Genomic DNA, 26028 nt, shown 5'->3' with positions numbered 1-26028 from the left:
TGATAACATGGCTAATTTATTTAATCTTTCTTGTGAATCTTTGACAATATTGCTGATTTTATAAATTTAATTTTCAAATTTTCTTTCTCTAAAAGCAATCGTGTCACCATAACCAGTATTATTAACAAAATTTTGTAAGTGATACGTGCATTTGAAAAAGAATCTAATGTGTTATACAATTTAGTACATCAAAGAGCATCGACTAACATTTTCTTAATAATTGGTGCATTTATATTTTTGTGGCTTTTCATCATTCTTTATTTCTTTCTCTATAGTACTCCAACAATGAGTTGGCACTGCACTTTAGCTTAACTGAATATATAGTTGATGAAATAAAAATGTAATTTTTAGCGTTATTCTTATATAAAAGTTAGCAATGACATGTAGCAGTGCCAAAGGTTTTTTTTTGCACACCCAATTGAGTGGTAGTTGCCGTTTAAAAAAGGTGAAACAAACTAACAAAGGAATGTTTGCCGTTTAATGACGAAGTGTATAGTTGCAGATGGACATTAATTGAAGGAGAGATCAATTGTGAATATAAAAAGGGGGTGTTTCAGTTGGGTATGTCTGGGTTTTTAATTTCTTTTCTTGAAAGAAGAAGAAAAAAAATCAAACGTTTCTTTTGCTAATGAGAGATATGGGTATTGTTGGAAGGAAGAGATCAGCAGCTGGGTTTTCAGCTCTGCTTCTTCTTCTGCCTATCTTTCTCATCACCTTTCTTGGAAGATTTCAGGTTGTTTCGGGCCTAAGTGACACAAAGTATAGGCAAGTGAGTAGCTTGAGACTTGAGAGGATAAAGGGGCATTTGGACAAGATTAACAAGCCCGCTGTCTTGACGATAGAGGTATATATATATATATATATACACACACATTTTATATATCTTTTTTCTTTGCTCGTATATTTCCATGTGTGTTTCCTTATTTATTTCTGGTTGGTTGTGGATCTTTTGATCACCTAATTCCCAGAGCCCAGATGGAGATACCATTGATTGTGTCCATAAAAGAAAACAGCCAGCTTTAGATCATCCGCTTTTAAAGAATCACAAGATCCAGGTATATATATACATATACAAAAGCTCTTTCTTTCTTCGACTATGATCAGTGTATATATGATTGTGTTAATATGCATGCAACAGAGACATCCTTCAGAGATGCCCAAAGTGAAAAAAGATAGGGTGGGAGATGATGATGATGATGATGATGATAAGGAAGCAGTGAGAGATGCATGGCAAATGTGGCATCGAAATGGGACAACATGTCCAAAGGGAACGGTTCCCATACGCCGAAGCACAGTTGGTGATGTTTTAAGAGCCAAGTCTTTGCTTCATTTTGGGAAGAAACAACCTAGGCTTTCGCTTACTACCTCCAATGACCCACCATATATAGGCATGAATATGCATGAGGTATATATATACGTATATATTGTGTATCATCATCGTCTTTTTATTTTTTTCAAAACGGGGAAATAAGAGGCATTGGAAGCTCAAAACAATTACAAACAGTACTCCAGCAAGGCAAAAACCAGCTGGAACAACAAAACAACAACCCCCAATTCAAACGCAATTGTTCATTCACTCTATTTCTTCGAAAATGGGCCTTGGCTTAGCTAAAAGGGAGATGCCCTTCTCTAATATTCTACTACCAAATTAAGGAAGAAAGACCAACTAAGTCTTCAAATGCGTTAGCCAAATAGCCATGAAACCATGCATGAAAGATTTTGAAAAAGCTCTGACCAAAGGCAGAGTATAGTTATTCTTAAGGCTAATTTCATGTAGCCCCTGAAATGTCACGCACGTATTTTACAAGACCCCTTTAAAATTTAAAAACACTTACTTTTGTATATCGATCTTTTAATTTTTTTTTTCAATTACTCACCTCCGTTAGGATTTACTGTTAAATCCTAACGGAGGGGCGTGAAATTCTTAAAATACCATCATTTTTTATTAACAAATAAATTTTTATTACTATAAAAAAATAAATAAAAACTTATGTGTCACGTTGTGACCCCACAAAGTGACTCACCGGGGGTCACAAAAAAAATAAAATATAATAATAATAATTTTTTTTTGTAAATAAGGGTAAATTTTAAAATTTTAAAATTTTCAAAGGTATAAAAGGTCTTTTTACAATTTCTACCATTTGATTTAACCCCAATCTCTAACGGAAGGGGGTTAATTGAAAAAAATCAAAAGATTGATATATTAAAGTGAGAGTTTTTAAATTTTGGAGGAGTGTTTATAAAATACGTGACATTCAGGAAGCTAAGTGAAGTTGTTCTTATTTATAGCCAAAATTCAATGAGTTTTTAGAGAACTATGAAGTGGACCGAAACTATAGCAGATTTGATTGATGTGAAAAAAAAAAAACGTAAGAATGTTTTGTATGACAAAAAAAAAAAAAAAAAAAAAGGTTTTGTAGTGATTTTTTTATTTGAATAGTAATAAAAAAAATGATTGATGTGATGTAAAAAGTAAAAACGTTAAGGTTGGTTTTAAGAGAAATTTTTTGAGGTTTTGAGTCTTTAGATCCTCCTTTCGGTTCACTCATTTGCCAAACATAGCCAAAAGCAACAAAACTACAAGGCTTATTCTTTGTTCTTCCTTCGACCAAAAGTCTTTTTTTTAAAAAAAAGATTTGATGAAGTAAATGTCAGATTTTGTTCATTTATAGCATGCAGTGGCCTACACCCGAAAATCAACCCGAGTTGTATTGGGGGCAAAGGCGACTATAAACGTGTGGAGCCCATCAGTCCAACTGGACACCGAGTTCAGTCTCTCCCAAATTTGGATTGCTTCGGGATACCCCTCGGGTTTCAACCTCAACACCATAGAAGCTGGATGGCAGCCGCAGGTAGGTACTTCTTCCATTTCCTCTCCTTCCACACACATAATCTTTATTTTATCAATGTATTCTTTTTTTAAAAAATAACACTGAAGAAGTTAAAAATTAGCTAGTATAAAATTTTCTGAATTTTTATTATTATGCTACTCATGTCTTTCCAGAGCTTTATGGTGACTGCTTAACCAGATTGTTCATTTACTGGACGGTCAAAATTCTTGATCTTATTTTGATAAATTGCTGTTTAAAAAAAAAAAAAAAAATTACTTTTTGCTTTGGATATGCATACAATTAGGATAATTTACTCTATAATTCCAATATCATGAGATGTACAAAGGGATAAATGTATTTTTGTCTCTATGGTTTGAGGTTTTGACAAATAGCTTTCTGAATTTTAAAAGGTAATTAATCACTCCATTGTAATACAGTAATTCTTTTTTTACATTCTGAATTCCCCCTAGTAAGTAACAAATTCCAGGTTTTAAGTCATTATATTAATCATGCAGAGCCATGTATTTCAAAATTGTAGTAATCTTTAAAAAACATGTCATTTTAGGGCCATGTAATGTTTGATGATGTAGGGGTGGTCACACCATAACAAGTGTGGTCATCTGATCCCCACACTAAATGATCTCTATGGAAGGTGATAACTTTCATGGAAATTATGAAAAGAAAACTAATGCAAAGAGTTGCATTGCATTTTATAAATATAAAATGGGGTCAAAGGTACTATATATAATTCTCTTTGACATTTCCGTTTCTCTTTATCCTCAATTGGATTTTCACCCTAACGGAAACAAATCGGTCATCAATCATTCTTCAATAATTCAACTTACAATAGCTTTCTTAAATCTCATTTCTTTTTCTATATATATTTATATATTAAAAAGAAAACCACATGTAAACAAACTCCTTTGGTGTTTTGTAATCGAAGGGAAACAATAAAGAAACTAATCAAGGGTAGCACTATATGAAGAAATTCATAAATAAATGCGGAAATAAGATAAAAAGCAAAAATAAAATAAAATAGACAAAGAGATTTTTTCGTGGTTCGGTCTATGACCTACGTCCACATGATAAAGCCCAAAGAGCTACATTATGCTCTTATTACTTGATATTTTTTACAATACATGGTACTCCTATAGTCCTATTTAATGGAGAATTGAGGTAGATAAGTTTGGTAATCAAATCAAATATTACCATCAAATCTAATTACAATAAAATCAATCAAATTTGATTATAAAATCAAATCTGATTATAGGAGATTACAAATAATTACAATGAAATAAAATCCCCTAATATTCTCTAACACTATCAACAAAGCATTCAATTTGTTTGAGTTTTTCTATAAATTGAGTGTTTTGCACTCTCCAATAGGAAGTAGACACCTTGACTTGAAATACCAAAAAATAATATATTCTTTCACACTAAATAATTTTCCTTTTACTTGATAAAATATCTCATTGACAAAACTACCAACAAAACCATTGGAGTCACCATATTGGTTGGTTTTAGACTTTGGTGCCGAGTCTCGTGGGTGGGGGGTTCAATGGTGGGTGATGGGCCTTGAGTTAGGGATTGATGTGTGAAATTTCTATTAAAATAAGTCTCTTCTATCAATATACAGTGTAAAATTGCCTTCAATCTCTAGCATTTATTTGAAATAATATTTAAAGAAAATTTAAATGGTATAGGAAAACGATTAGAGAAGTTATTGCATAGTTTATTTGAATAGGGAAGAAAAAGTAATTTAATGTCATATTTTTTTTTATTTTTTTATAAAAAATCTAAAGATCGAAAACTGTTGCTACTTATAAGTGAAATTGTTCAAGAATCCCCTTAGAGTAATGCTACAAGTCGGCCTTATAACACTTACCCTTCATAAGGGTTAACAGACCCCGAATCCCACATGTGTATTGAGTGTAAATGCAATCTAAACTGCTAATCAATGATTCAGCAAAAGGAAAAAAGAAAATTTTCTTTTAATTATCAAAATTTTAGATAATATATTTGAAATCCATATAGTATGTCAATTTTTTTTTTTTTTTTTCTAATTAAAAAGGTGGGAAGGGGCGACCAGTGTAGTTTCCCCCCTTGGGCGTTACTATCGGGGTTCCCACCCGCTGTGAAATGTCCGGTTTGAGTCATAGCTACTGCCTGGGAATGCGAGCCCGTCACCACAACCCCACAAAGGTGTGAGCCAGTAGAGCCCCTTCAAAGTAGCATCTGGTTCACGCATCTATTACCGCAAGCGGATTCGAACACGCGACCACTAGGATGAAAGGAATTCTTCTACCAACTCAACTACCACCCTTGTGGTATATTAAAGGAATGATTCCAAGTAATGAAGCAATGTCACTGACGACTGTCCGTTTTCATCATTTGCCTCTCTACTACATGTACAGGCTGATTCGTATGGGGCAACGGGGTGCTACAACCTTCTTTGTGCAGGATTTGTGCAAACCAATAGCATGATAGCCATCGGGGGTGCCTTTTCTCCATCTTCATATTTAGGCATGCAATATGAACTTACCATCTTCATCTGGAAGGTAGACACATACATATTACATAATTACAGACTCTATAGTACAAATATCACATGTCCATTTACTTTATTAATTCCCAGATTTGGTTTTTAGTTGGTTTTTTTTTACCCCTTCAATTTAAATAGGATCAAAAACTAAGAATTGGTGGATAAGAATTGGTGACATTGACGTAGGATACTGGCCAGCAGAGCTATTTTCCTGCTCAAGAGATCATGCCGCATGGGCAGAATGGGGTGGTGAGGTGCTGAACAGAAGGGCTAACGGCCAGCACACCTTTACCCAAATGGGCTCAGGTCACTTTCCCTATGAAAAGTTTCAAAAAGCAAGCTACTTTCGGAACATAGAGATTGTGAATGTCAATAATATTCTCAGTCGTGCCAAAGATCTTAAGACCAAAGCTAGAAACTCCCGCTGTTACAAGATCAAGATCTCCAACAACATTCCATGGGGCACATACTTCTACTATGGGGGGCCAGGGAACGATTTCAATGTGGGGCTAGTGATTTTAAATCGGTGCCCAGGATCATGATCATAATCGGCATCATCATCATATGATATAATTTCTTCGTCCATGAAAGGTGAAAATATACTTTAACCCCTAAACCATCACTCATTTTGCAATTATGCCTTCAAACTTTAAAAACTAAAATTGAGGCCCCACATACTATCATTATGTGCCAAATTAGGCATTTTTGCATTTTTATCTCTAAAGTACCTTTGAAGTTATTAAAAAATATATAAAAACAACAATTGAAAAAAAATTAAGGGGCTAATATGAAAAGGGCTACCCCTTATTGGTGTTTTTAGTTTTTTTTGCTTATTTTTTTAAATGATTATTTTTAATAACTCTAAGGGTATTTTGGTAAGAAAATTACAAAAATGTCTAGTTTGACACGTGGTGGTAATATGAGAGGCCTTGATATCACTTTTTAAAGTTTGAAAGTGTAAGCGTAAAATGAGTGATAGTTCAAAACATTAAAGTGTATTTTTCCCTAAATTTTCTTTACTTTAAACTCTTGTATAATTTGTTATAGAAGTTTTGTAAGATTGTCGATTAGACAAAGCCTTTTTCCTCTTCTTTTATTTCCTCATAAAAGATTGAACATTTATAGCATGACTGTCTTTCCCCCAAAACAAAAATGGTTAAATATGCAGTTTAGGTTTCGTTGGGTTGCGCCAGGCCCATGCATAGTGTATTAGTGTGTGAGAGAGCCTGAAAACCTAGGGCGAGAGAGGGGATTGTATGTGATTTTTTTCATAAAGATGTAAGTGCATCTTGGTGTGGGCTTAGCCATCTGGCCTAGGCCTAACATCGTTTAGGCTATACAATTCGGCCTTAAAGGCACGACCCATAACTAAGTTGGTAGTCATTCATAGGAATTGTCTTGTGGGTCTATGAGTATCTAGAAGGGGTGTCAAAAAATACCAAAAAATCATAACTGAAATCGAGAAATTGGGGAATTGGTTCCGGTTGGAAAAAATCAAAAATAGTGGACCCCAGTTCCAGTTCTAGTTTTTGGCACCCGGTTATAACCCGGTAACTGAATATATATATATATTGGCTTTTATTTTTACTTTGGGAAAATGTATGATAAATCATTGAATCAGCCCTTCAAAATTTTAATATCCTTAAGTTTTTTTTTTCGAAAATGGAGCAAAACGGTGGGTTTTAAAGTTGTTTAACGTCTGTTAAAAAATTTTAACGGCAAGGGTTTTATTGTCATTTTAATTGATCCAGGACTAAATTTTCGAAAAAAAAAACTTAAGGATATTAAAATTTTGAAGGGCTAACTCAAGGATTTATCATACATTTTCCCTTTTACCTTTTAGTGTCCAGTTTAGTTTTTAGTTTAGGTTTCATTGTGTTTGTAATATGTTTATGAATTATTTTTAATGTAAGGGCGTATTTTTTTTGGTTGGTAATTTATTTAAATACTTGTTTTATGATTTTTTGGGGGTGGGGGGGTTTGAATTGTTGTAGTAAGGGGGTATTTCTTGTGGTTGTTGGTTTGTTTAAATACATGTTTTTATTGTTTTCTTTAGGTTTGTAGTTGTGAGGAGATATGTCTTTTTGTTGTTGGTTTGTTTACATATATTATGTATTAGCCTATTATGTAAGCTTTTAAAATGATTTTTAAGGCATTTAAAAAAATTGAATTTTTATTTTTAAGGCCCATATAGGCAAAAACATTGATTTTTTAGGATTTTTTTTGGCTTTCTAAGTTTTTTTTTTTTTTTTTGGTGAACAACCCCAACAAAGCCCAATTTAGTGAGACAAAAAGGCTAATAGTTTTTTTTTTTTTAATGGGCCAACTGTGTGCAAAAAATGGGCTTATTTTTGGCTCAATACCTAAAATAAGCCCAAAATACAAATTTTTTTAAAAACTGGTTACCCGGTCCGGATAACCGGATACAAACCGGAATCGGTTGGTTAACCGGGACCCAGTTTCGGTTTCCCAACATCAATAACTAGGGTACCCTGGTTCCGGTTCCCGATCTTGGCTAATAACCGAGAACCAGGACCGGGTTGACGCCCCTTAGTATCTAGGCCATCCGGGACTAATTGATAAGTATGCTTATTAAACCTTGGAAATCTGAAGAAGTTTGTGACTATTGGAATGATTCTCTTTATTTTCAATAAAGATTTGTTTGGTAAACCCTTTGTCCCTAGATACTGTAGTTGAGTGGATTGATGTGAAAAAATAAAAGTAAAAAAATAAAGTAAGAATGTTAAGTAAAAAAAAAAAAAAAGATATATATAAAAGTGAAAAAGTTTTGTTTTGTAGTGATTTTTTTTTTTATTTAAATAGTAGTAAAAAGTAAATTATGTGATATAAAAAGTGAACAAAGTGAAAATGTTTTTATGTTGATTTTTTTTTTTTAAAAAAATAAGTGAATAGTATTGAAGGGAGGGGATGGGGTTTACCAAAGCTCTCAAACCCTTCTTTTGAAAATCCTTCACCACCTTCTTGTTAGGTTTCTTTGCGGCTATTCCGACTCCCGAGGGAGAATGGATGAGCTTTGTGACTTTGTCTCTTCCCTCCTCCCTTCATCCTCTCTTCCTTCTCCATTTCTTCTCTCTAGTTTTTGTTGTTTTTGTTGTTTTTGTTCCTTAGTTTTTTTCGTTTGCATTCCTTCCTAAACAACAACCTCACAGCCTCCATCGCCTAAAGCTCGACTCCTCTCTACCTTCCCCAACTGTTAAATCACCACTTGTCCTAAAAGCTTAAACTGATAGGAAGAAGTAAATTTAATCACTTAACCATTACTTTAACCAATCAGCTTAAGCTTTGGGATAACTGGTGATTTAACATTGTATCAAAGCCAAAGGTCATGGGATCGAACATTGACTCTGTCAATTCACCCCCCATTTAAATTAAATATTCCACGTGTTAGGTATCACCTATTAAAAGGAAGTTTGAGCCCACATGTGAAGGGCAGTGTTAAAGTAACGGTTAAGTGATTAAATTTACCACTTCCTATCAGCTTAAGCTTATGATAAAACTGGTGATTTAACATTCCACTCGTCATCGTCGTCCATTTTCTACTAGCCAAGAGTGTGCCCCACGCGCCATCAACGAAAAGTAGATCCAAGTTTTTTCAATTCATATATGGTTTCCTCTGTCTTTTGCCTCATTCAATAAATCAATGTGCCTCCAGCAAGCCACCACCGACATCCCTACCATACCGTTCTTGCCTCTCCTCCCCCACGTGTGCCTCACTTGCCTCCACACCGTCCTCCTCCGCACCGGAGTTGTTATGTGGTTGTTTGTGGCTTTGTTGTGTTGGTCTTTGGTTTTGTCTCCGATCCCTAGGGTTCGGTGCCTATTTCTTGAAGTGAAGACATTTTCTTCTAGAGTTAATTGGTTAGAAAAAAAAAAAACAAAAAAAAACCGTGAGAATATAAATTTGTCTTATAGGCATGTACCCATAGGTACTCTTCAAGAAACCTTCACTATGTAACAATCTCGGATTTTTAGAAAATATGAGAAGAAATGTTATTTATGTTTTTTTTAAAAAAAAAAAAATATTATTAAATGTTTTTAAATTACCGTTATAAAATTAGTTGGGTAGGTTCCTTTATCCTTACTAAGTTTTCGCTCATTGTTTTGTTTTCCTTCTCCATAAATGTTCATGTGAACAAGTTTGGATGACGGAATGCTTAGGGTAGGTTTGGAATTATAGTTTTAATAAATGTGATTTTAAAAATTATTTTTTAAAATCACAAAGGCATTTAGTAAAGCATGTTAAATTTTTTTTTTTTTTTTATCAAATATTTGTCATGTGAAATTATGATTTTGGTTTTTTTTTTTTTTTTTCAAATAATCACCCTTAGCTTGCTTATATAAATAACATTTTTTTTTTCCTCCTATTTTAGATTAAGTACTTTTTAAATCTCAATGTCAAAAGCCTTACATTTTGCGATATCTTTTAAAAACGCAGATTATTCTTGTGAAATCGCAATCCCAAACGTATCCTTAAAGCTATGGGCCGGGGAGGGGTTCAAGAAGAAATTTTTACAAGTCATATTTATTTTAAGGAGAAACTAACTATACTTTTTCTCTTCAAACTATTACACAATTTGTAATGTCCTTCGTAAACTTTTAAAAATTGCAGTCCTCTCCCACAAACTACCAAACCCTTTCACTTAGCCCCTCCCTTGTCCCTCCATTAAGGTTTTTTGGTTAAATCCAACGCAATATAGGTCATGTGCAATACACATAATCCAAAATGACAATAATACCCCTTTAGATAAAAATAAATACAATAAAATAAGGAGACCCACGTCTATGCATTTGCAATTCAAATTAACAGAAAATTCCAATGAAAGGACAGAGGTAAGTGAAATGGCTATAGTAGTTTTTGGGGAACATTGTAACTTTTAAAAATTTAAGAAAAGCTCAATCGGCTGGAGAGTACGTCTCATGAAGCGGAGATCACTAGTTTGAATCCCCCCTCCCCCTCTTGTGTGAACATATAAAAAAAAAAAAAAAAAATTAAGAAAAGCATTACAAATTGAGAGATAGTATGAAAATGGTAGATATAGTTTCTCATTTTTATTTTATTTTTTAATATGTAAAGTTGTAGCACGTAGTTATTTATGGAAACATTTTTACTTTGACGTGTTTGTTGTTACAGTTCAATTTTTAAGTTAGAAATTTATTAAGACATTTAATGCTTCTGAATATATTTAATGAAGTATTTAATTCTCTTTAAGTCACCTCTCGATTTCTTGTAATTTTTTGTGCTTTTGAATTCAATGAGTTAATTAATTCAGGCCTTACAGCGCGTTACAAAGTCTCCTACATTTCTTGCAAATACCCTCCGATTGTTAATGTTTTTTTAGATGTTTTTAATGTGAAGTATAAGTAGAAGTAGTTTTGAGTATTTTATGGATGTTTTATGTTTTATGTTTTTTTTTGATATTTTTATTTTAAAAAGAAAAAAACAAAAAAGAGAATGAAAAAATTTTATGGATCACAAGCTCAGCATCTTCGGCATCATGAACCACCTTTTCCCTTTTACTTAAAGCTGCATCATCATGAACTTAAAGTATTTAATTAGTCAATGAGTACAGAAAAAGAAGAAGAAGCTACAGAACTTGAATTGGCAGCAACAACTTTACGATAATTCGATGAGTAATAAAGATAGAGATCAAAGTTTGTAATTATAAGTTATTATATCTACTTTGGGGTAGTCAATGCATTTTTTTTTTTAATATCTTATGTTTTAATATTATCATTAACAGGTTCATTGATGGTTGATTTAGCCGACCACAAAACCGGCATTAGAATTTTTATTATGTGAGAGAAAACGATAACTTGTATTTTTAATAATTCTTCTCATTTTTACTTCGTGAATTTTCTTCTTTTTTCTTTTTCTTTTTTTTCATGAAATTATGTTTTGATATAAAACATAAAACCCACCAATTTTTTTAAGCTCAAGAGTTATCATTAGCTTAATTGTACAAGTAATGCTAGAAACTATTATTCAACAATTATCTTACGACTAAAGGTGTTCAAAAGGTTATAACCGTCAGTTATACTACAACCGCAACCGACTTGGGCAGATATTGGTTTTTAATAACCGCAACCGCCTAGGCGATTATTTTATAACCAACGGTTAGCGGTTATTCAATCCAATAACCGCGCGGTTATAACTGCTTTTTTTTTATTAAAAAAAAAAAAAAAGAGTTTTTTTTTGGCTTTTTAAGTGTTTTGGGTCTTTAATTTGCTATTTTTTGGTCTTATTTTAAGGGTTTAAGGCCAAAATATTCTTTAAAAAAAAGATGGAAAAAAAAAGGCCAAAAAAATTCTATCCCAAAAACATGGCTAAAAAAACATAGCCCAAATCCATTAATCCAAATTCAAATACAAAAATTAAAAAGACAAATCCCAAATCCTATTCCTATGGAACACTAAAACGGCATGGTTTTGGATGTTTTATTTAATAGTTTATATATATAAAGGCGGTTATCAGTTATAACCGCATTTTTCTACCCCTAAAACCGTTAACCGCAACCGCTCTAATCGGTTAACGGTTTTTAATAACCAACTACCAAATCAGTTTGCGGTTATAATCAGTTATCGGTTGGCGGGTCGATTCTACCGACCCACTTGAACACCCCTAAATTACTGACAAGGTCATCCTAACCAACCCTACCGACCCACTTGAACACCCCTAAATTACTGACAAGGTCATCCTAACCAACCCTATATTATTTCTTGTTGAAAGAAAAAATATAATAAAATAGACGTCTAGTTGCTTCTAAACACTATCGACCAATAATAAAGTCAAAAGAGTATTATTATATAATATATATTACATTTTCATCTCACAATTATCTTATAAAATTAGTGTGACAGTTTCAATTAATTTTTGAATTTTTGAATTTTTTTTAACAAATATTGATCTAAGGTAATTTTTTTTTTTTTTCAAAATTCAGAAAACAAGAGCACTTTTTTATGACTAGGGCTTTTTTAGAAATTTTTTTTTTTTTAAAGGTTTTTTTTATTCTATTTTATTATTTTATTATTTTTATTGAAATCTTCGTTGCAAAACGATTGGATGATTATTCTAGAATCCACACATGCGACCCATCAGCATGTGAGAGGTGGCAGGCCAATAAACTAAACGAAAGGGGCAAAACAGTCAGAGGGAAAAGGGTCAAACCGAAAGTTATAGTTGGACGACGAACCGAACTGGCGCTTTTTCATAGTCAACCTTCCACTCCCTTCTCCACTTCGATACCTTAACTCTTTTAATTTTTTAATTCCATTTTAAATTACTAAACAAATTGTAAAAGGGTTTATTTTTCTGAATTATTTGACATAGAGTTGTGTACTATATATATAGTATAAAGATACATACTCCTCTGTTGGTCTTTGTTGCTTTTCTTCGTTTCCAATTGTTCTCTTTTGCTTCTGCTATATCGGAGACTCGGAGTCTTCTCTTTTGGGGTTTCAGCGAGCGAGGAATCGGACCAAAACGCAGCGAATAAGGTACCCTTTTGTTTTTCTACGCGGTGGTTACTGGTTAATGGATGATCATGTTTTGTTTTTGATTGTAGTCATAGCGTTTGTTCTTTTGTCTGTGATTTCTTGGTTGAAATTTTTCTGGGATTTTGGTGTGGCTTGGTGTTGTAGATGGTGGTTGAATTGTTCGTCGGGGTTGCAGAAACCATGGAATTCGATTTTGACGTTTTAATACGATGTTGTTGTTGTCGTACATGGTTTGTGTAAGATCCAGTTGTGATGTGTCGGACTGTCGGTTGCTGTTCTTGTTGTTGGGAGTAGTTGGTCCACTCTCTATTTGTTTAGTTTGGTTCCATGAACCTGCGGAAGTATGATATTTAGTTTTTCCTTCTTTTTTTTTTTTCTTTTTTTTTTTATTAAAAAAAAACATTCCTTCAATCGATAGAACTATTTTAGTATATATGTTATCATTTTTTTATGCTAGTTAATTTTCTTTCCCACCTTAGGCTGATAATTTCTTAGCGAGTCTGAATGAGACAGTAGCTTTTTGTGGTGGTTGGCTATCTGGGGGAGATCATGTCTGAGACATGGTGTTAATCCCAATGAGATTGATGGGTCTTTTGGAATAAAGTTTTTATGTATGAAGAGCAGAAGAACTTACTTGATCCAAATGGCTTGAACTGATTTTCTTTCTCAGCAATTCGGTTCAACAGATTTAATTTTTGCAGGACCAAAGATTAGATTTCAGATTATAAAGTAGTTTTCACTAATTTTATAGAGGTCTTCTCAATTGATATGCTTTTACTTAGGTTTGGACTATTTAATTTACTGGGTTGGACTACAAAGGTTTTGATATGTATTGGTTTGAACCTTTTACATAAGGGTGTCAATTCGTATTTGCGTGTCAGGTTCGGATCGTGTCGATATATGAGTATAAGAATATATAAGTCAACCCTAATCAGACACCTCAATCCTAACTCACTAATTTTTTGTTGGGTTTGTATCGAATTCACAGTTCATGTAAAAAATTACTAGTCCTAGTGTCGCGTGTTGAGTTTAACTCGTATTGAGATATGAATATAACACTATATAGATCAACCATAATCTAACTCATTTAATTAAACGGATTAGACCTTTCAATCCTAACATCCAAATTTCATGTTGTGTCGTGTTGAATTTGTTTATCGTGTCAAAAATTGTTGGCCTACTTCTATCTGCGTTTGTATGATGTTTATTTCAATGTTTATATTTGAAGTCTTGCAGTCTTTTATATAAAATCAATGACAGTACCTTTTCTTGATGCTTAACTTGGCATCAGAAGTGGTAGCATAAAGTATTTCTTCCAAGCAAATGGATCACCAAGGGCATGGACAGCCTCCAGCTCAAATGCCATATGGCATCAACCCATATCAACCAAACCAAATGATTGGGTCCTCCCAACCAGGATCGGCGGTCGGATCTATGCAGTCTCCTACTCAGACAGCCTCTTCATCTCAGATTGCACAAAACCAACTTGCTTATCAGCACATCCACCAGCAGCAGCAGCAGCAACTGCAGCAGCAACTCCAAAATTTCTGGGCAAATCAGTACCAAGAGATTGAGCAGACTGCTGATTTCAAGAACCACAGCCTGCCATTGGCTAGAATCAAGAAGATTATGAAGGCTGATGAGGATGTAAGGATGATATCAGCTGAAGCTCCTGTGATATTTGCCAGGGCCTGTGAAATGTTTATTCTAGAATTGACGCTGCGGTCTTGGAACCATACAGAGGAGAACAAAAGGAGGACACTCCAGAAAAATGACATTGCAGCGGCAATTACAAGGACTGATATATTTGATTTTCTGGTTGATATTGTCCCAAGGGAGGATTTGAAAGATGAAGTGCTTGCTTCCATCCCAAGAGGAGGAGGGAATCTTCCTGTTGGAGGAGGTGATGGTGTTCCTTATTATTATGTACCATCGCAGCATGCTTCACAGGTTGGTGCTCCAGGGATGATGGTGGGCAAGCCTGTAATGGATCAAAATCTTTATGCCCAGCAGACTCGCCCTTACATGACTCAGACAATGTGGCCACAGCTTCAACAGGAGCAGCCGCCAACAGATTCTTGAGTGAAGATTAATAAACATGAATTAAGGAACAATGTTTGTGAGTTAATCATGATACTTTGGGGGTTGTAATTTGAAAATAAGCAGTAGAAAGTTAATTACTTTGCTTAATATCTATTTATTACAGTTTATGAAGTGCTTGTTTTGGGCTATATCATATCGTTTTCTCCAATTTTGTAAAAGGTGTGGTCTCTTGGACCTGCAGAGTTGGATTTCATAGATTCGCTTCCTCAGTAATCAGTATGTGAAATATAAAGTTTTCTCTATCATGTCGGTTTCCTGATCAGCTTGATATCATCTACGCTCTTTTTCCATCCTTTTCTTATTCTGAAAAGCATATCAGAATTTATGAAATACAGATGCTTTACAAAATGCTAGTTTCTGTCCTATCTCTTACATGAAAGCATTATTGCCGCCCGATTGAATGAATGGCTGCCTTAAAGCGTTGGCTTTGATATTATTGCATTTGTGTAATCTGAATTCACAAACGATACCATTTCACTTGGGCAAAAATACCCCCCCGAAAAAAAAAAAATGAAAGACGAGCATGAGAGTGATCATTACATTTGTAGTAAACGGACCAATGTTGAAAATACATCAAAATTGCAACAGAAAGAAAAGGACAAAAATGGGGGAAGAGCAAGTCAAAGCTTCAGCCATTCTTTACAAGATAAAAGTTTACATGATTAGGAGGAAAAGAAGAAGAAGAAAAAGAAAGAGAAGGAGAAAGAGGTTCAGTCCAGCAATGTCTTTCTTGAGGCCAAGCCCATGAACTTTGGACAAGGATCGTCTCCATTTGATAATATATTAATATCCATTCCATGGTCAGGATTTATGGTCAGGATTTACAATTAGTACATCTAACAAAGTACATGATAACACATTATTTAAACTTTTTAAAAGTTGTGCTAATATTGACATCATGTACACCGCTAGATGCACCAACTTTAAATCTTAGCCATGAAATGGGAACATCCTATTAACTCAGCATCAACTCGCAGGGCAGATATCCTCCAAACTGTGACTCCCAAAAAAATAGAAAGAAAAAAAAAAGTGAGTTAGACTCGACTCTTGTTTTCCACTTGAAGACCATTCTCAAAGCAGAAAATACCTTCTTCCCAAGCACTCGATTATATCACTAGTGAGGGTAGACCTTTTCTTATTCTGAAAAGCAAGTGATGCAGCTTTCCTCATCAAAGCAGACCCAGCAATGCACCCCAACATTGTAGGATTAATTTTGCTGAAACCATCATAAATTTAAGGAAAGAACCAATTTCAAACAAGTGCAAGACTATATGGAACGAAAATTAAGAACTGTAAGCAACTATATAATAATAGATAAATTAAACTGCAAACCTGATGCTCGAATCTCCTTCTGCAGCAGCAAGACGTTGACGAGCCCATGATAAAAATACTGCAACACTGAAACCAACAAAAAGGAAATATTTATTATTAAATCTCAGAACTCCAATGGATAAAAGACTTTGTAAGGTCCCAATGTTTGAGTTCTAGATACGCATCAGTTTGTATCATTCTTTACCTCATGATACAGTTTCAATCTTCTTCCTCTCATTTCTTTACAAATATCCCAAAAAAGGGTTCAGAAAATAATGTAAAGAGGTAAGGTGTAAAAGATGAAAGAAAAATAGGAGTAAAGAGAAAGAAACACATCAGATATAAAAATAAGCCATCTGAAGTACTCAACATAACCACCTCTTAATCCCAAAATTAGAAATCATCTAAACACCAGCAAAAAATTTGCTCTAGTAGAATATGTGCACAAAATCATAAATAGTCGCTTGCCTTCCAGAAAGTATATCACCCTGCCCACCACAGCGTCGAGGAGAACCATAGATGCTCACTGATTTGACTGCACAAAGCATCTTATTATAACTAAACAACCCAAGTTCCAGAATCACACACTTTTAATAAAATAAAATAAAAATAGTAGCACTGCCTCAGAAACCAAACTTTAGTCAACAAAGTATGTGCAAACTACTTCAATTTGGCTCACACGGTTAGACAGCTGCCAAATCACGTGACTTGCAAATTACTCGAATTACAAACTATATAATATTCAAGCACGAATCGTGACAAAACATTTGTTAGGTAATACTTTTTTGATGACATGGAACCTCACTAAGGCAGGGCCCTTCCGACCCACACCTCCAAAAGACTTTCAAAAATACTAGGACTACCTAGTTTGGTGGTCCTTATGGCTTGCCTTCTTTTTCCCCTCGCAAGAGTTTCTTTCTTAAACCTTTTTTTTCTTTCACAAAGTTGCTTTTATTAGATTTCCTCAAGGCGCAGGAAAAATATGTGGTCTTCCAACTTAAATTTTGGTTTCTTAGTTCAGTCTTATTTAAATTCAGTTCTATCTTTTTCTTCTCTAACTGTAATTGGCTAAAGGCTGGTGACAACTAAGAAAACCCCTTACTTTTTTTTCCACTAATATATTTGATTTTCTTTTTTGCATACATTTAATGATAAAGACATCTTCAAGAATGTACAAGACCAAATATTCCTGGATTTAAGCTCTATTTACATGGAAGTTGATCCAACCTGCTCAATGATTGGCCCTGAGTTGACCAATTTGACTAATTAGCCAAGCTCACCTTTCAAAATTGAAATATAATATTAATGTAAATAATGGGAATGTCTTGAGATTATGACTTCAATGCTGCTAAAAATAAAGCATCAGAAGCACTATAATCATCCAATCCATAACATTGAAAACCAGAACATAACATGCCTTATCCTACATTGCAAGATCTGCAGGGAATCAATCAACGTGTGGTTTCTACCATCATATTTCTACCATCATGCTACTGTGTCAAATCAACTGCACTACCACAGTTGATAATACACGCTTCTCAAATGATTAAACCGCATTTTTCAGACAAATTTATAGTTAGACATACATTCACAGAAAGGTAACCACATATTATTTAAGCATAAAGTTTGCAGATTAATATATAAAGAGACATGAAAATATATTATTACAAAATCATCTGATTCATTACCTGTCTCACTATCACTAATGAGGTCAGATTTTCCTTTCCGTAGGATGGTTACGCCACCAATCCTGACAAGGAGGCACACACTTCAGCAAGTTTCCAACGACTACCGAATTAAGTCAGAGGAAAAAGAAGTATACCAAACCAAATATAATGTGAAGTTTATATGTATTTTCAGAGAGAGGAACTTAAGGAAGTATAAGTATTTAGTATTATGGAAATTGTCCAGGAGGGTTTAGGGGACTTGAAGTGGACTTAACTACCCTGTAAATGGTGCTCAGCCACACTTGTCTACGCCTATTTTTAGACGGTTCAAGATACTGGAATAACCACTCTCCATTTACATAATATATCTATGTTCCATTGCTGCAGAAATACTTTATTGATTTTCTGGATTCAGTTTGCGGAATTGATCTGCTAATGCAACCAATCCTGTATACAAGGCAATCACCCAAAGAGTGCAGCTGTGCTGCTGATAGATCTGAATTCAAGCAGGCAGCCCCCTTGCCCAACCTACTTCCATTAATTTAGCTGCATGAAGTTTCGTGTAATGGCAGCGTTCCATGTAGCCAACACCCTCTCTCGCCCTCTCTCTCTCTCTCTAGAAATACTCACCCAACCAACCCCCTCCTTCTCTATTTCTGTGTGTGAGTGCATTTACATGCATAAGACTTGTATGTTATGCATCAGCAAAACATCTCCAATGCCTCTATAACAATAAAGAAATTTGAAACATATCTTTACCCTTTGGCAAGAGACAGTAATTGCTCATGAGCATCTTGATCAGTAACTTCACAATTCAGCACTTTCTGAACAAGGCGCTTATATTCATTTATGTTTGGGGTAAGGACAGCTAAGGGATAACCACTAACAAGATCGAGACTGTTTGTAACAAGAAAAAGTCCATCCTGGAAAAGACCCATATTGTCAGCTGAAAGGCCAAATCAGTTGCCATACTGTAAAGGCTACAAGCAGGAAAAAGAATTATCAAGTATAAATCTGAACCCAATCATGCATACACTTGCAGATTACATACCCCATCTACGACAATCGGGACATTGAACTGTCTTGCATGCTTCATGATTTCACTAACACAGCCCTGGACATGATTCATGAGTCAGAAAATATTTTACAATGACATTTGACAGAAAACACTGTATACTAAGAAGGAAGATCATTATACAAAATGCAAAACTGAGAGTAAAAGTGAAAAGTTTTCCCCATCACAACCATGTGGATACTACATACGCATCAAATAAATGCACCCAACAATCAAAAAGAGATGTAGTAACAGTATCTATGTCAAAAGTAAAGGCTATAAACTTCATAGCATAAGTCGACCTCCTCAAGTAAACTCTCAAGACTCAATAAACTATGGCAAGATTCAAGAAAAACAAACCAGAAGAAATGGGTCCCTTCCCAGGCCGGGACCAACAACAAGACAGTCAAATCTTTCCATCCACTTATCAACCTCTGCCAGAACCTTGCCCAATGTGGATAGTTTGTCCTCATCCCTGAAAATAGACTTGTATGAAATTCATCATCCCACTCAATGATAAAGTTTGCACATTGAAAGGGATACGCAGATCGAAACAAAAACAACAAAAACTCACCTAACACTGTAGGATTCTTCTAAAACAGGGTGCACAATTAACTCAGGACTATAGCTTTTGATGACTGAAGCGGCATCTTTTGTACAAAAAACATGAGACAAATCTGCACCCTGAAAGGAAATAAGATAATTAAGTTTATCCAAATTGGAAGATCATAAATAAATGACACAACAAAAACGCTTTGAAAAAAAATGAAAAAAAAAAAATTTCAAGAAACTACAATACTACATGCTTAAATTGAACCTTGAACCTGGCTAGGAACACCACCCAAAAAAAAAAAAAAAAAAAAGAAATAGGAGGAAGAACAATTACAATTTTTAGAGCTGAAATAGCCGCAAAATATGGAGCACCTGTGTATTCACGACACCCACCAATAATAGCTATGTTTCCTGAAAGAAAACGTAAAGTGATTAAGGATTAAATGAAATTTCTCATCATCTTATCCAAAGCAATGGGGTAAATTAAACATGGCAAAATGAAACCTCCGCCCTTTTAATTAATTATTGCCTTTAGCACAAAGCATCAACAACAATAATGATCGTTTTTATATTAACACAATCCTCCTTGAATCACAAAAATCAGTATAAATCAAAGAAACAAAAGTGGGTGTCAATTATCAGACATCATCAATTCTCAAATAAATATGCAGTACCCACAAGACATAGAATTAAAAAGTCAAAAAGGAAAAAAGAAAAGGAGTTAAGACTCAAAAGGGAGCTGGATTTAGCGAGCTTACCAGCTTGGCCTTTATGTTTAGTGGGATCAAGGGTCGGAGTAATTGCTCGCAAAATGTGCTCAGCATCGGCCTCCAAGGCAATCCCACTCATCGCCTTAGTTTGTTGAATTCTGTTCTGATGGGTTTGATTAGTGTAGCCCCCAAGAGTCCTTATCAAGAACTGTTGCCTTCTGAAAACAGCCGAGGAACCCAACACACCCAGTAAGGCGAACTGAGAATTCATGCCATGTTTGACAAACATAAGCCAAACTGCACACGGAGACGAACGCAATTAAATATTTAAATCCAGAGACTTGAAAAATGTGACGGTTTTCGGCTGTGAGAGAAGTGAGCCCACTCGGTGCCATCTGGGGTTCACGGGTTTGTATGACAGGCCTAACTGGGCTCGGGGCTATTTGCTAAACATATGGGGGCCTGGCGGACTGGCCCAGAGAAGGAAAGATGTCGTTTAGGGAGACTTGATAATATCATTTTAGAACTTCATTTGTTTGGACAATTATAGAAACTAATCTAATAATAACGTAACATTTCAAGAGGACTGGTGAAATTTGGAAGGATCTTTGGAAAAGGCATCATGTTCTAAAATGATATTATCAAGGTGACATGCCATGGTGACTCACCACTGCAGGTCACCCATGAGTCACCTTTTTTATTTTTTGGTTTTGTCAAAAATTAATAATAATATTTTATTTGTAATAAAAGATAAAATTCAAATTTTTAAAAGTTTAAGGAGAATAAAAATCATTTTAATTTTTGAGTTAAATACCTTATTTCCCATATAGTTTAACTTCTTTATTTTTTGTCCTCTAAGATTTACTTTTTATCACAGCAGGTACATGTGATTTACATAAAAATAAAGATGGTACCTCCGTCTAAATCCGTTCAAAATTTGTCAGAACGCTACGTCAGCACTAATAATAAATTAATACATGTCTATATAATTAATTAAAAATAATTTTTTTTTAAAAAAAAAATTAAAAACGTTAAAAATTATATTTATGTTTTAAAAAATAGTTTGGGGGTGGCTATTTAGCCGGATTGCCACCCTCACGAGCCATGGGAGTGGTTCGGCCACCCCCAAAGAGCTAAATGACGATGGCTGGCCCATCGGCCACCCCAAATGGCGTAGCCATCACCAAACCTTTTTTTTAAAAAAAAATAATTAATTATATGGATACATGTCATTTTGTTATTGGTGTGACGTGGCGTTTCGTCCAATTTTGAATGAAATTTAGATGAAAGTACTACTCCATCTTTAGGCAATCGAGCTGTTGTGATAAAAAGTAAGTCCTATAAGGCAACAAAAAAAAAAAAAAAAAAAAAAAAAAAAGTTAAACTAAGGGAGATTAAAGTATTTAACTTTTTTTTTCGTCTGATTTACTCTTCTTTTTTTTTTCTTTTTTTTTTTTGTAATATTTACTCTCAATTTCTAACCGAGAGCGTAATTGAGAAAATACAAAAGATGGAAGTGAAAGAGGTCTTCGCAAAAAAAAAAAAGACATTTTTTGTTAAGTAAAGCGTCTCCTAATATTCCTCTCGCTCTGATCCGGCTTCGATAGTTCGCTGCTCGCGAAGAGGGAATGAGACGGAGGTAGAGAAAGAAAGATGGATCAAAAGACGAAGATGAATGCGATAAGGTCGGGGATAGTGGTGGTGGGAACTTTGGCATTCGGATACCTGACCCTACAGCTGGGGTTCAAGCCCTTTCTCGAGAAAGCTCAAGAAAACCTCAAAAAATCTGACCCCTCTCCGCCCTCCCAATAGACACACCAAACTCTTGCTCTCTTTTAGATCCTATTTTTCTGTTGGGTTTGTTTCCTGTTTTTGTCTGGGTTTTACTGAACTGAGCCACGGTCTGTTTGGATTAAGAGACAAGGGGAGAGAAAGGTATGGTTGATCCCTTTGCTTTCTTATTTCTGTGGAATTTGCAATTGAACTGGATCACTGACTCTCATTTTCAATTCAGGGTCAATTTAATTTAATTTTTTTTTGTTTTTGAAAACTATGATACTCATTGGGTGCGAAAAAAGATTAGAACTTTGTATGAGCCACTCTCGGTTAAAGGGTTAATAAGATTTTGGAGACTTGGTCACTCCATGAAATGATTTGCAAAGCCATTTGGACTGCAATGTGTTGCCTTGATCGTCTTTTAGCAGTTTAAACCAGCTTGATCTCCCAGTGAAGGGAAAGGCACTGAGATATTAACCCCCTTTGAGTCTACTTTTTTCTGGTCTATCATGCATGGTTTCTTACAAAATTCAGTTGGAGTTTGCTTCCTGACTGATTTCATATTTAAGCTTCATTATGATCGTTATTCATATATGTTATTGGTAAAGATGCATCTTACACATTAACATTTGTGCACCTTTTCAAACTGTATCTCTCGTAGTTGACATAAATTGTAACAGTTTCTTCAAACCCCATTTCATTGATATGTATTTCTGGATACAGATTAATGGTTGAGCTCTAGGGGTGATGAAAAACCACAGCATTATTATTGGTTTGAAATGTTTGTCACTTTGGATGCTATTTGTGTAAATAGAGCTTACAAAAAGATATGTTATATTTTGTATATCATGTAACTGTTTTGAAATCTGTGTTAGATGGATTGGCAAGAAAATTTGGAAGATGATGAAGATGAAAATTGGTTACTGAATTGGGATCGAAGAAGACGAATGGCTGTGGCTCAAGTTCTTTGTTTGGTTGCATATGCAATGTACATGAGTCATGTGTACTGCCATAAATACCTCATTGATCGGCCTGCAGCATCTTTGAACAGCAAAAAACGCAAGGGTTCGGGGGATGATTTTTGTATAAGAGAGTTTGAAGGCATAAGGGCTGCAATTAAAAAAGTTTCAGAAGCATTCCGGGAGGGAAATGCTATTATAAAGAAAGGCCAAGCTCGTGTTTACTCGGAGGAAGAAGTCTTTTCTGAATTGGTGAACATGGGTGTTGAACAGAACTTACGCTACAGGGCCTACACTTTCCTTACTGAAGATGCTGCAAGAGTGAGGGCTTTCTTTGGTTGCCCAATTGATGAGCGCAAGAAGTTTTTGCTACAAATGATGTGCTGTCCCCTGGATCCTTGATGAGCCTGTGTTATGGTGAGTGAGACAAGATGCAACTTGTTTGTGATGTTTTGTAGTTATTTCTTTTGTGAATGATTAGGTGTGTTTTTTTTTTTTTAGTTGTTGGGTTGGGAGGATATTTTTTTTTTTTACTAATGCTACATGCTACTTAAACATCCCACATCCCACAAAGCTAACGTGGCAAATCGATTGTGTATTAATCAATATTCGTAGACCCTCGAGAAAGTAGTACATCCCACAAAGCTAAAGATTTTGAAAGCAATATTATTTGTTGTTTCAATGAGTTTTAAACAATATCAGACTCTTTGATAGAATATTGTTTTATTTGTCTATTAAAGATTGTGAATGTCATATGTGCTTTATGATAGAATTCATAATGTGGAAATATAAAGCGGAAATAATAAACAAGAGAAGAGAAAGAGACAAAATTAAGGTGGTTCGGCAATATGTCTACATCCACACACTAAAGCTCTATAGGCTACATCTTGCTTTTATTAAGTGATTTGATAGTACATAAGATGCTTCATTATATAAAAGTCAAAGGGAGAGAGACTCTCATACGCAAGTAATGTGCGACACGCACATATATTCTCTAACATTCTCCCTCAAACTCAAGGTGGAGACATGTAAAATCTTAAGTTTGTTTCTTGATCGTTGACGGAGGTCGAGATGGTGGCCGGAAACTCATTGGAGGCAATGGCGGTCGAGGGAGGTGGCTGGAGTTGGTGGCGCCAGAATTTGAAACATCGGCGGTAGTAAACTTCGTATATATATAACCTTTGAAGAACTGCTTCATATAGGTGCAAAAAGTTCCCAGATGCATTATTTGCACTTTTGCAAATGCTTATACTGCTATCAGATGTGCCCCATTTTGTCGATTATTGGGTGTATTGTCCCTCTATTGCACTAAATAGGTTTTACTAATTCACTGAACTGCTAATACATGTGCAATGTACTTTCGATTTTGGTTTAGGACTAACTTCTGGACGTTGGAGTAGAGATCTTGATTATTTGGTTTCTTGTTTCTCACTTCTACATGATTCTTAACCATTGACTTGCATATGTTGGTTGCTCTTGGAATCTCCTATTATTAGACTATTTGAATAATACGGAAATTTAGGCAACCTACCAAGAGGGGATTGCAGGGTTTACTTGTTTTGGGCAAGTAGCCCCTGCATTTTAGACTGCCCGGGGCATGTAGGCTATGTTATCCCCCCTCTTAGGCTAGCCAATTTTTTGTGTTTTGCCAACATGGGATCCTTATACATGTATTGTTGATTCTGCATATCATTTGAATATATTAGTGGTGTTAGAAAAATAACTCAGTAGAATAAAATATTCGGTATCTTTCATGCACCGAAACTGAAAATGGCTGAGTTGTTCCACGCGTTTTGACCCTTGAATCTTCAACGCAACAACAGCAAGAGCAATACCCTCAAACTCTACAGTTTAAATGCCTCAGAGACTCGAGAAAATGATATATACAGATTTTTCTTTCGTTCATATATTCTCAATCTCACATGGTGTTGGCGCAAGTTTTTTATGCATAAACTCTAAACCATTTGCACACATTGATAATTATATAGCAAAGGGAAATGTTAGGTGCTTTTCTGGTGATCTTTTAATTTTGATGTGGCTTTTAAAATTACTGTTAAATTTGATATTATTATTATTGACTTTTAATCTATTGGTGATTTTAAAAGCTAGATCACAGTTGAGAGAACACTAAGAGAATAATAGAAAAATACTTAGCATTTTCCCGTAGCAACCTTATTTTTTTCTTTTATTTTCTTCTATTCAATCCGTCAAAAAGGTTGCAAGGACACAAAATAACAAGAGGTGGGCTTCCCAAAAAGAAATAAATAAAATAAAATGACCCATACAATGTTTCATGCAAGAGCCGTAATTCAGAGCACGCTGTGTGCTAAGCACGTTAGGCAGCAAAAAAAAATTTTTAGTATTTTAATTAAAAAAAAAAAAAAAAAAAAAAAAATTGCCGGCGTGCTTATCTTCACCCTTCATGCAAACTGAAGATGGAGACCAGTTGATTTTCCTTCAATTGTGCTGGCCACTGATGGGCGCCCATTTATTGCTAGAGGTGGTAAAAGTCTAATAGGCCTAGCTTTATGAATGGGCCTACTTTCCTGACAATTTATCCGAAGGATATGTGATTTTAATTGGGCTTCAACAAAGCCCAAGTAAAGAGGCATTTCTACCTTAGCAAATTTGGGAGCCCTGTGGGTGTAAGGATAAGATCTTATCTATTTCAAGCCAGCCAAGTCAAATCAGAAAGGAATGTATGGGAGTCGGGACCCTGGATCCCTCGCCAACAAAGTACAAACGTCTTCGAAAGCAAACAAACTTTGAAGGTATAAGGGCTGCAATTATGATCGTTAGAATATCTTCTTTTGGCCCATTTAGTAGAATATCTTCTTTTGGTCCATTTATTATCTTTCACAAATAATACAACCAACAAAATTGACTACTATTCTACTAAATACCAATTATCAACTTGATTTGTCTTGTTGGAATCAATCAACATCTTGTCAATATCAACTACTTGGATGACAAACTCTGGTCTCTATGGATCTCATTTAATAACAATT

At 34.8% G+C, this 26028-nt stretch overlaps 4 protein-coding genes across 5 annotated transcripts; 3 read left to right on the top strand and 1 right to left on the bottom strand.

The window, feature by feature from the left end:
* Positions 1-637: 637 nt before the first annotated feature.
* On the top strand, positions 638-5915 carry LOC132178637 (protein neprosin). The gene is made up of 7 exons (XM_059591148.1): positions 638-844; positions 969-1055; positions 1139-1405; positions 2673-2856; positions 3005-3048; positions 5246-5389; positions 5526-5915. Exons 1-7 carry the CDS (start codon positions 638-640, stop codon positions 5913-5915), a joined length of 1323 nt encoding a protein of 440 aa, XP_059447131.1.
* A 6709-nt stretch (positions 5916-12624) lies between these two features.
* On the top strand, positions 12625-15124 carry LOC132184616 (nuclear transcription factor Y subunit C-9-like). 2 transcript variants are annotated; one of them, XM_059598323.1, is made up of 2 exons: positions 12625-12888; positions 14117-15124. In XM_059598323.1, exon 2 carries the CDS (start codon positions 14212-14214, stop codon positions 14968-14970), a length of 759 nt encoding a protein of 252 aa, XP_059454306.1. In that variant the 5' UTR covers positions 12625-12888; positions 14117-14211; the 3' UTR covers positions 14971-15124. The 2 variants fall into 2 exon arrangements, with proteins under 2 accessions (XP_059454306.1, XP_059454297.1); XM_059598314.1 differs by having other exon boundaries at positions 12626-12888; positions 14180-15124.
* Positions 15125-15497: 373 nt separating this feature from the next.
* On the bottom strand, positions 15498-20625 carry LOC132167410 (ATP-dependent (S)-NAD(P)H-hydrate dehydratase). Its single transcript, XM_059578378.1, has 11 exons — positions 20334-20625; positions 19910-19986; positions 19598-19707; positions 19384-19498; positions 19021-19083; positions 18729-18892; positions 17991-18052; positions 16771-16837; positions 16324-16389; positions 16079-16207; positions 15498-15985 (listed from the first exon to the last, which is right to left on the bottom strand). Exons 1-11 carry the CDS (start codon positions 20572-20574, stop codon positions 15958-15960), a joined length of 1122 nt encoding a protein of 373 aa, XP_059434361.1. The 5' UTR covers positions 20575-20625; the 3' UTR covers positions 15498-15957.
* A 1206-nt stretch (positions 20626-21831) lies between these two features.
* LOC132192365 (uncharacterized) lies at positions 21832-23705 on the top strand. The gene is made up of 2 exons (XM_059607686.1): positions 21832-22220; positions 22937-23705. The coding sequence occupies exon 2, from the start codon at positions 22937-22939 to the stop codon at positions 23420-23422; it is 486 nt and encodes a 161-aa protein (XP_059463669.1). The 5' UTR covers positions 21832-22220; the 3' UTR covers positions 23423-23705.
* The last annotated feature ends 2323 nt before the right edge of the window (positions 23706-26028 follow it).

Source organism: Corylus avellana, chromosome ca1 (genome assembly GCF_901000735.1).
Source record: "Corylus avellana chromosome ca1, CavTom2PMs-1.0".
In the NCBI taxonomy this organism is placed as follows: domain Eukaryota; kingdom Viridiplantae; phylum Streptophyta; class Magnoliopsida; order Fagales; family Betulaceae; genus Corylus; species Corylus avellana.
Note: the sequence above shows the minus strand (reverse complement) of the source record. Positions and strands in the feature narration are given on the sequence as shown.